The sequence below is a fragment of the Vicugna pacos genome, chromosome 14, assembly GCF_048564905.1.
Source record: "Vicugna pacos chromosome 14, VicPac4, whole genome shotgun sequence".
Lineage (NCBI taxonomy): Eukaryota > Metazoa > Chordata > Mammalia > Artiodactyla > Camelidae > Vicugna > Vicugna pacos.
In genome coordinates, this window is record NC_133000.1 from 70,536,593 (window position 1) to 70,547,981 (window position 11,389).

Sequence of the window (11,389 nt, forward strand, 5' to 3'; positions counted from 1 at the left end):
CAGGGCAGTGTCGTGTTTGGCTTTTGATCACGATGTGATGCTTTGTACATTGTCTCAGTACTTAGTGGTGGCCCATTTTTAGAGGAGATTAACTTGAGGGTCACTTTTCTAACGTCACAGAACTCTCACTAGCCGAACTTCGCGCTGGTGGCTTGCTCTCCGAAAACGCTGGCTTCCTTTCACTCCCCACCTTTATCTGGACCTTTGATTTCCTTTGTCTCTATTGTCCCTATTTTGCCCATTTTTAAATCCCATTCCCAGTCCTGGAAGGGCTGCTGGTGGCTCAGTTTTGAGAATTATCTGGATTGTGCCTCCAGGTTCGGGTGGGGTCTCTTCCTCACCTGCTCTTGTGCTGCATGAAACCCTTCCCAGTTTCAGTGGGTTTTCTGTCTGAACTTCGGTGCTGTCCAGTAAAGACCTACTGACTATTTATGTAGTTCCTGGTGTTCTCGGGACCTTCAGGACCTACGCAGTCCCTCTGCCTTCTTCACACAAATACTGCAAGTCTTGAACTCTCCTGTTTCCCTCACCTCTTGTGTGTTCGGATTCTCGGGGTCACCTCATTACCTGGTCCTGTTGTGAATGTCACCCTCGGTGTTTCGCTACGATCTCGTTCTTTCTGGTTTCTATGTGCAAATTTGTAGATTCAAAATCTGTTCTCCCACTGCCACCATTAAATTTCAAAAGCCACCGACTTTTTGGAAGCCTCATCACATTTTAGTTCTATTTTGCTTATTTTTATTTCCGGAAGGAAGAATGCTGTTGAATTGCATGTACTAATTTTTAATTGTTGCTTTTAATCTGTTAATAGTTAAATGGCCTACTATATTTAATATTAGATCATCCTCATATTCATGGGAATTGGCCATTACTTAGAAATATTTTATTGCTCTTCTTGCAATATTTACTTTTCAAAAATGTTATTGAACACTTTTGTCTGTATGTAACTATGTAGTCACCAGTTGCTTTTAATGTTAAATAATTTTATCTAAATACAATTTACAGAGTAAAATATGCAAGTGGTAAGTTCGAGCTTTGAGATGTATATTGGTGTAAGCACACCCCAACCAAAATACGTTATCTCTATCACTCCAGAAAGCTCCCTTTGCTCCTTTCCAGTCGGCCTCCCTCCCCAGAGGCAAAGCTGTTCTGATTTGTCGCCACGGTCGTTCTGGGGGTTCCCGAAGCTCACGTAAATTGGGCCGTGTGACACGCACTGCCTGGCATCCGGTTTCGTCCCTCACCAGTGCGGACGCAGACGTGTGATGGTGTGCAGCGGCAGCCGCTTTGGTGCTGTTGCTGCGAAGTCCCACTCCGTAAATACACCGTCATTTATTTATTCATTCTCCTATTGTTTCCAGTTTGGCTATTATAAGTAGTTTTGAACGTTTCTGTAGAAGTCACTTGGTAAATACAGCATTTCCTTTCCCTTGTGTAGATATATAGAAGTGAATTTGCCTAGTCACAGACTAGGTATATAATTTAATGTAAAAACTACCAGCTTTTCAAAGTGCTACTGTTTTATACTCCCACGAATAATGTATGAACGTTTTGGTTTCTCTAAAATCCGTGCTATTTTTGTTAGGTGTCAATGTCAAGGGTTTGAAACACTAAAAAGTTATTTGGGAAGACGTCATGTTTTTTCTATGTCCCGAAGTGTTTCAAGTATCAAAGGAATTACCTGTTCCTTTGAAGGCAACCCCCCCGACATGACACTCTGGAACCACCAGGTTTCCGGGGTTAACCCGGCCTCCCAGGCGGGTGTCCCCTCCTCCTTCAGTGTTCCAAGCACACCTCTTCAGAAGACGATTCTCTCTTCCTGACGGAAGTTTATTTTATACTTACTTGTTACACTACAAATACATATTTTCTACTTTCCTTACCATCAATAACCTAGAATAGTAAATGTTATTATCTTTGGTGGTAAAATTATGTTTCTTTTCCCTACACTACACATACTTACATTTTGTCATTTTTCTCAATAGACATTATATAAAAATATACAAGTTAAAATTTTTTAATAAAGCTCATTTAGTAATATGAAATACAAAGGACCTTAAATAGGAACTGACTTGAATCAGTTAAAAATTACAGTGATACCATAGTCTATCTGGCTGAAGTATTCTAAATTGTTTTAAAATAAGTACAAGAAATTGTTTTAATAGTACATTAAATATTTTATTTAAATTAAGAAATATAACAAAACATACATTTGTTCCACTGTTTGGATAAAATTTCTAATTACCTACAAATAATCTACACATTATTTCTCAGGTACCAAATTCCAAGTATTTCATTGGTGTCATGAAAACATATTTTTCAAAATGTATAGGCTATATTCCAAAATCTGTTATATTTTGGTATTTATATGTTTGGTATGTAAATCTAGGCATAATATATACATGTACACACATACTATCCACACTTTAAATAACCCAAGGATAAATAAAAGTCACTGTAAAAAGTCAAAGCTATTACTTCTCTGTACAGAAAACTACAACACACAGGCCACTCCGACACCTGTTTGATACCTAGGAAAACCACTCTTTGTGAATGCTATTTATAACGAGGTACAAATTAACATAAAACGTTTTCTTTAAAGCCGCTCTGTTTTAGAAAATAAACATGGGCTAAGTACTTTTAAAACTGCAAGAGATTTTAAAAAGCAAACTGATGTAATGTTAAGTTTTTAAACCATTAAATCTTATTCAACTTCCCGTGATTTACCTAACAGCAGCATTAATAAGGTATTTATTCATAAGCTTGAACTTAACTTTAAAAAAGTTTACATCTCACATATCAAAGAGGAATTTTAGCCTTCAATTTAAAAAAATAGATTTTTACAAGCCCAACTGTAACAATTCCGATTTTTTCCTTGCAATGCTTTTATTAGATAGGAACTATTATTAAAATTTTTGACTTTCAGAAAAATCCTGGTTAGGTCAATGCTTTTAATGACTTTAAAAGCTTCTAAATGTATTTTATTAATATCTGAGTCAAAATTCTAGGTTTCTGTAGGGAGATTATAATTTTAAACTGTTTATTTCATCTTGGTGATAAAAAATCATCAAATACTATACTGTTAAAAAAATTTTTTTTCTTTCTGACTTTAGGCCATTCAGTGTCTTTCCTATATCAGAAGTTAAAGTGATTGTGTTTCTATAGTTAATAATACTGTTTCAGCACAGATTTTAAGAGATTAAAAATAAAATGCGATTTAATATTTTATCATTCCAGCCTGTTGTAACAAGCCGGCCAGACAGGCAGCTTTCCTCACTAGGAAAGCTAGCTTTAAACCAAATACTGATCTTCCTCCTGTAATTCACACTTGTCTATTGATTCAGTTACCCAACATTCTTGTAGGATTTTAAACTTTCTCTTAAGAGCTCTTCGAAAAGCTTTAAAATCTGCAACACGACTACGATCTTCCCCAACGATTACATGTGATACGCCCTCGGCTAAACAAGAAACCACTTTTGCTCCGTGAAATCGAAGCTCCAAGGCTGTTATTGCTAATCTTGTTCCCTCGATTTTGGTACTTAAGTCATTAATAACAGTGTACAAGTCCAAATAAACAGTGTGGCTTCGAAACATACTGAGATGAGAGCTGTCCCAGGAATAGCGGTGTTCCAAGTCGGCGATCACAGCGGCCGTCTCTCCAGGAGTCTGTCCCCCAGGATCTTTCATTCCTGAGAACACTTCCTTCAGCTGGTTCAAATCTGTGTCAACAAAATAACTATCACCATAGCAGTCATACTCACGGGCAAAATGCTCTCTTGTTGATGGGCACATGTGAATCATGACGCGAGGCTGCCAGGGCACACAGCGTTTGGTCTGGAAACACTCTAAAAGCCACTCAGGCTTGACGACATCATGCTTATTTGAAGAAATTATGTTTTTCACTCTAATGTTCTGAGCCCCTGCGATCACGCAGTATGTGTCTGGGCCTGGATTCTGTACTATATAACCACCAAATTCTGCAATTCTGTTCTCCAGATCAGGCTTTGGGTGGCCGTCTGTTCCACTCATAACACAAAACTCCACATCTTCAAATATATTAGAAACTTTACTTATGTTAGAGAGGTTAGGTGCTTTTAGGTGCTCGATAATTCCAATGACTTTCTTAACCTTGGGGGCAGCTTTGCGCTTTTTCTCTTGTGGTTCGTCATCACCACCTATGTGAAGGTGTTTAGACGCAAGCTTTCCAGATGCTTGCCCCCGAAGTTGCTCCAGCTCATCCAGGGTTGTGCACTCATGCCACTCTTTGTCTTCTCTTATCTTTTCAATTCGTGGAAAACGCAACGTGCAGCCAGTTTTATACATGTCACTGGGGACAATCTCTGCGGCCTTAACCTGAACAATGACCGAGTGGCAAGGTTCAATATACACCTCTGGCTTCTCTGTTCCACATAAAATGTTGCTGGGTGGAGCCTTCTTGTGAAAAGGCATCCAGTGTTTGGCCAATTTCAAACCCAGGTCATACAGCTCTTTCATGGTGTAACCTGAGCCAACACGACAGAGAGTATGAAACACTGATGGTTTTTCCCCAGAAGTGGGCTTCTCTGCCACAGCACACAAAAAATGAGACATCATTCCACCCCGTGAACCTTTACCCCAATAGCCCCCGACAATCAAGATGTCCAGTTTGTCCATTAATTCGTCAACATACTCTGGTTTAATTTTTAACCATCCTTCACCTCGTTTGTCTGGCTTGTAAATAGAAAGAGGATGCTTTACCATGATTCCCTCTTCTCTTTTATCTATTGCTTCATTCAAAGCGTCAACTACTTCTTTCTTAGTCTGGGCTTGTGTCTTCTGCACTATTTCTATTCTACCTGGGATTGGTGTGAAAACACTATTCAGAATTTCATGCCTGTTTCTCAGGGTCTCATGTCCTAGCTTTTTATTATTAACCATCAACACATCAAAAACACAGTAACAAGTTTGCAGATCAGAATCTTCAACCATTCGTTTAATATCAAATTTATTCCCCTTCTGCATAAATGTTTGTGTATGAGGGTTGTAGGCCATCATCTCACCGTCCAGGATACAGTTCTGCACGTCTGGCTTGAAAGTACTGTGAATGAACGGCGTCAGAGAGCCTTCCTGTGGGGAAGCACCAAACTGGTCCTCATAGTTGTACCCGTTTCGTGAGAAGTACTGGTACACATCTCCGTCTTTGTGCATCTGCATGCGCTCGCCGTCTAGCTTGGTTTCAATGTAGAAACTCTGGTGTTTCATGTCCTTCTCGATTCGCTCAATATCCGCTATGGCAGCCAGCATTGGTTTAAAGGCTGAGAATAAAGTGATAGAAATGTCACTGAGTCCGACCAAAGGGTCATGCAGCTGCCTACAGACTTTCTCCAAATCTGTGGTGACACTGTGCAACTCTTCCGCATCATTATGAAAAATAGAAAATATAGTCTTCTGACTAAAACCAAGCTTGAGGTCCTTTACAATCATCCGTATCAGCCACTTCTGTTCAAGTGCTGAACTCTGAGTTATAAGCTGAAGAACACTCTTCTTTACCAGGTCCTTCCTTTTGGCAGAATTATTGCTGGCAATGGAGTCTAAAATGTCATTTACTTGCTGGACGGTTAAACTGCCTTTCTGCAAACATCTGGGCTTCAACACAAAGTACGCAATCATCGCGAAGTCTCCGGCGTCTGCACGAGCTCCAGTAGGCGTCCTGTAATTCAGGAGCTTAAGGGCGTCCTTTCCTTCTCTGGGTAGGTTAAGCAGTTCAATGTAAAGCTTAGCAAGCATAGTCTCTTTGATTCCATAGGCCATTCTCTCTCTTTCCAGCTGAGGAAGGATAAGTCTCATGGCTGGATAAAACGAGTCTGTGACATCTTTCTGGTTCTTATGAAGGGCATCGTGAAATTTTCTCCAAGAATCTAAAAATTCTTTGAAGTGTCTGATTTTTTCTGCCCGTCCTTTACTTTTCTGTATTCGTTCTAAAGTTGAACATAAATCTGCAAAAGGAACGTGAGAGGCAACAGTTTGTGAAGTTTGGGAGGCAGCCATAGAAGCGATGGTGAATCTTCTGGTTTATCTAATAAGGCAAAAGGAGAATAAGTAAAAGATAAAATTCAACTAAATGTTTACTGTACAGAGAGTGTCTGGTTCATAATAAACGTCTGGTCATGTTTGCCAAAGGAAAGCAGATCAATGCTATAAATGCTGTCTCTTTCCAACCTCTACAATGAATGCTAATCAACTACTTTGTGTCAATGTCATTTCATTTCTGGGCTTCTGAGGTAAAGGCTTTCCTTATATTTCTTTTTCTTTCAGACCACCACCCAGCACCAGAAACAAACTTCTTAAAATCATGTTTTTAACAAATCGCTAGCTCACTAAATTGAAATTTGGCTGAACTGAACTCCTACATGGATAGGGCCCTTTCCCCGAAACAGGCACCCTCTTCTCGCAGACGAAGCCCGTGACTGTTCGCTGTGCCGCCTTCACTGCTAGCTGCGCCAGACGCCTCCAGCACTCAGAACCCAAACCAAAGTAAGCTCCCCATGAAATCCTCACTTTCTCCATCTCTTTTAACTCTATTTTCATAGTTACTTGGAGTTTTATAAATTTAAATTAATTTCTACACTTTTTGGGTTGATATTCCAGTAATCCTCAACCCGCTTGCTGACTATATACGAGCCAGGCACTGTGTTACGGGCAAGACAGTATGTTTCCACCTTAAGAATACATCTGATAAAGAAAAAGGAATGTAATACGAACAACTATAAAATGCTAAGTGCTTTAACAAAAATATAACAGAAGTAAAATTTTATGAGACAGAGCTTTTCACTGAAGTACCTTCTAAAGTCAGAGAGGAAATAATGGGGACCTTGCTGGGCTAGGGTCTAGAATATTCGCTAAAATGATCACCACAAACATGAAATCTCTTTGACGTTTTAAATATCCAAGCAAGTTCTATTACAGTCTGTAAGGTATCAGAGCCAAAATAACATAGTTTAAAGTATGTAACACTAAAATATACGAACTTTTCCAAAAAAAGGTTTCAGTAAAATACCTCCTCTAGGAATTTAGCCAGTTCTGTCATGTGGTTTCAGACCTCTGCTGGCACATCCCTACACAGCCCTGTGAGCAGGGGGCTGAGCAGCTCCCCAGGGAGCGGGGAGATCCTGTGGTGCAGAGACCTGAGATCCCCCACCCCGGTAAACAGCAGAGCAGCACACAGCACCAGCACAAGGCTACACTGCCTGCTGTCTAACACGAGAAATCAAACGGCTAGACACAATCCACGTTTACCAAAGCGCCGGCCTCCTGAGGTCAGAAATCGTGTTGTAATTTGTGCCCCTAGCTCCTGGCACAGAGTAGGTTGGTTTGTGCAATGAATTATTGAATACCTAGTGTTGATTCCTGGAAAAGCACACCAGGGAAGGCCAGGAACTGAGCACAACACGTAGGCACACCCCGCCCCCCAGCACGAGCGGTGGGGTTCAGTTTGGTCACAAACACTCAGCAGCTACGACTGCACTGGGAACATGCATTCGGGGGTCTGCGGGCAAAACAAGCTTCACTTCTCTGGCTGATTCCTGACAAAGGAAACCCAACCTCTAGGCCAAGAGATAAACCCACAAGAAACCACATCCACAGTCTTTTATCTTTGAATCTAGGAACTCCTTCCCCTCACTGTGTCTCATTTGCATAACTGACTGCACCACCTGGTCAGGTCTGCTCACTGCCCTACCTCAAAACAAGCTTCCTCCAGCTGGCACTTGACGGATATAATGTCATGTGTATGATTTATATATAATTATACATAAAATGAAGTAATGAAGTGCAGAAATAGTTCTTTGACTGTTCAAGATTGGCATACAGTTTCTGGTCCATCTGTACACTCTATATGGTCTCAAAGTTTCCCTGAACAAGTCCCAGGCAAAGACTCAAATTACTTTTTATAATGTTGAAACCCACATAATACACATGTGAATACACATGCATCATAAGATTGCTATAAAGATAAGGATTCCAATGTTACTATAAAATGAACAGACAAAATATTTTTACTTATTAAAACTGTACAAAGAATTCAAATATTAGGATTTCCACTGTTTTCTTTTTTTTTTACATATGCTTTAATTTCATTGCCTGGATTCTTAACATTTTAGCTGATGGTTTCTATTTGTGAAAAAAAACAAAACAAAGAAGTCTGTGGTTAGGGCTCAGGCTCTGGAGTCCACTACATGTGGGTTTAAATGTAGACGCTGACGCTTAACAGCTGTGTGACATGGGGCAACTATTTAATTTCCCTAAGCTTTGGTTTCCTTAAGTGCAAAGCGGGGTTTATAACCATGTAGAAACTAGAATGACATCTGAGAATTTACAAGGTGCTTAACACAGTACCTGGCAATTAATAAGCCCCTGAACAATTTTAGTACTATAATGCATGTTGATCCGAACAACACTGAAAACAAAAATAATACAAAATACTAAACCTATACGAAGAGAGGGGACGCTTCATTCTGACAATGATAAGCAAAGCTTTCAAGAGAATGAACAGTTAGCTCAATAATGACTCATCGTCCATTCAGCTGCTGCCTTTATCGTCCTGATGACAGCAAAACAAACTAGCAAGGCTTTGTTCGGTGAACATGGGAGATGATTCAATGCTACTTTATTGGAGAGAGAGTGGTACCCCTGAAGTTTCCTTCGTGCAACCCTCGAAAAGACAAAGGGCTTACAGAATCCTACCTTTCACAGAACGTTGTGATATTCTGGGAGAACCTCAGGAGAAAGAAGTGAGTGGTGAGCAAAAGGGAGATGGCTGTGGGATTCAGAAAGTTAACGACAGGCAAGGCGTAAGAAGAGAACAGGACTCGCTCCAAGCCCGCACTCGCTCCCGCCCCTCAAGCCATACACGCCTGCAAAATCACTGGAGGAAGGGTCCACATCACTCCTCCGCCCCAGCCAAAGCCCTCAACGGATCCCGAGTGAATTCTCCGGCTCTGGGCAAGCCCAGTGTCTCTCTGAGCCCCCGTTCCCCCGGTGGGGTGGCCGCGGGAATCGGGCAATTCAAGCCCCGACACGGGTCCTGAGAGGCAGAGGCGGGGAAACTGCAGCCTCCTCCCCACGCCCCAAGGGTGGGGTCTAGAGCAAGCGCCGCGGACTGGAGCCCGGCCTCCGAGGCAGCGCGGCCGCCGGGGTGTCGTGCCCTCACCTGGGGGCCCGGAGGCGGACGACGGCAAGGACTTTCGGTCCCGGAGAACAAGGAGCCTGAACTGGACCGCAGCATTCGCTGAGCTGGGAAGACGCGGCACGGCCCCGCCTCCCTGGCCACCCCTGCCCGAACTCCGCCCTCCCAGGCTTACCCTGGGTCCTCTGCGCAATCCGAGTCCCCCTCCGCCCCGCCAGCCGCCGCACGAGCCTCCAACCTGACGTGGGCCCCAGACGGCGCCGCCAAGCCGGAAGCAGAGCGCGGAGGGCCGGTTCCGCCAGCTGTTCCCTGCGCAGGCGCAGGCGCTGTATGCGGGCCGGGAGGCCCTGACTTAATAAGGATGATGCGCGCAAGCGCCGTCTCCACCTGCCGGCCGAGAGGCTGTGACGTCAGGGAGGTGATTGGCGCAGGAGCCGAAACGGTTGGGCGGGCACTGGGAGGACCGCCCACCTCGCTGGGCTGCTGAGGACTCAAGGGAGCAAAGGTTACAGTGTCATTACAAACACTTCTCCCGTTGACTGCAGCAGCAGCAGCAGGTGCTTTTTGCTAGCGGTTGACTCAATAGAGTGGATTTCGTTGCTGAGAACCCAAAACACTTTGTCCACTGCTCGCTACTGGGGCTTTGAGCCTGAGCCCTCTCTCTGCTTAAATTGCGGTTATCAAGTGACAGCCTCTCAGAGTTCTGCTCCCAGTGTGTAAACAGTGCTGCCAACACTCATTTCCCCGGCTAGTTGTGAAAGCGCTCAGGGGAGAAGAGGGCATCTTTCTTTCCAAAATGTCTGCTCTGTCATTTAGGTGGAAAAACAGACTTTTGCAAAATTGTCTAAGACTGTTTTTCCTACTTTTTATGATGGTGAAACTTTGATGGGAGTTTGTTTCCTAATACATGCATAATACATAATTCATAAGAATACCTAATATGTAATTCATAATATAGCCGTAAACAGTTGCATACTCCGAAATCAACTATGGACTCTTCCAGTATCTGTTCAAGGATTCGAAATTATTCGACAAAACTTTACTGAACACTTGTTATCATATTGGAATTGTGCTATCTATCAGGATTGAGAAATGAAAACAAACCCAAACCTTATGTTCCAGGAACTTTTAATTTCTCCCAGTATTCTGCTGTGGTTTCTCCTCCTCCACAATGGGGTGGAAATTATTCATGAAGTGTAAGAGGAGACAACTTTTATAATTATTTCATTTTCGCATAAATATTGTTGCTTTAAAATGAAAGTGAAATTTTGCTACAAAAGGCTCTGAGAAAACATTTTAGAGCTGTTAAGTGCCCTTAGGAGTTATCTAATGTACAAAAAACTCTTTTTACGAACCGACACATATTAATTCACAGTACTAGTTTGTAGTAAAGTTGGATTTAGGGCTCCTCCTAGCCCCACAAAAATTAATTTCATTGTTATGTCTAATTCACCTGTTATCTGAGTATTTCTCGGAAATCACCTATGGGTTGTAAAGTCACATGATGCTGTTTTGTAGGTAATTTTCATACTTAACCATTTAGCTTAATTGTCAATTTGCTTTGGAGGAGCACCTAACAGTGTCAAGTTAGAGGATCCTCCACGTTCCCATAATCGAGATGGCACTTGTCTGTGTACATTTTCGTACCTTGTTCAACATTTACTAAGTTCCTACAGTATCGGAGACTGTACGTTGTATTAGTGATGTAAGACAGGAGACTTTAATTACCAGACCAAACTTCAAGTTGATTCAAATCCCAGTCTCCAATTTACCGTATTACTTTAGCCTTTCTAATGCTTGGTTCGAAGAGAACCAAGAGTTTTTCATTAAGTATCTGCTGGAGTTACTTTATTAGTTTATTTTTGAAGTGGTTGGTCTACCTTGGTGCGTGGTTCTCATCAGGTGATGGACAACAGGCATCTAGTATCAAGAGCCTCTCTGACCTGGAGCTCTCACTCAGTTAGCAGATCCCGTGTTTTAAAAAAAAACATGGCATTATCGTCTGTGTATATAAAACAGAGAATAGGGAACGACAAGGGTGGCAACAGACGTTTATAAAAAAACAATTCAGTACAACTTGGTGCGCAGGGGTGTTGTTAGGGGAACCAATGACGCTGCAGGGAAGCTAATGACCATTTGTGTGGTCACTTCCAAGGCCCTGGGAAGGGCACTAGCAATGTTCCCACGGTCTCACGCTTCTGTAAAATTTGCAAAAGTGTGATTTTG

The 11,389-nt window shown here is 42.1% G+C and overlaps 1 protein-coding gene across 4 annotated transcripts; it reads right to left on the reverse strand.

The window, feature by feature from the left end:
* Positions 1–2,162: 2,162 nt before the first annotated feature.
* On the reverse strand, positions 2,163–9,499 carry LIG4 (DNA ligase 4). Of its 4 annotated transcripts, none has more exons than XM_031684391.2 (2): positions 9,339–9,499; positions 2,163–5,975 (listed from the first exon to the last, which is right to left on the reverse strand). In XM_031684391.2, the coding sequence occupies exon 2, from the start codon at positions 5,824–5,826 to the stop codon at positions 3,292–3,294; it is 2,535 nt and encodes an 844-aa protein (XP_031540251.1). In that variant the 5' UTR covers positions 5,827–5,975; positions 9,339–9,499; the 3' UTR covers positions 2,163–3,291. The 4 variants fall into 4 exon arrangements, with proteins under 4 accessions (XP_031540251.1, XP_006215589.1, XP_015104423.1 ...); XM_006215527.4 differs by having other exon boundaries at positions 2,163–6,055; positions 9,339–9,477; XM_015248937.3 differs by lacking the exon at positions 9,339–9,499 and adding an exon at positions 9,188–9,323 and having other exon boundaries at positions 2,163–6,055.
* Between the last annotated feature and the right edge of the window lie 1,890 nt (positions 9,500–11,389).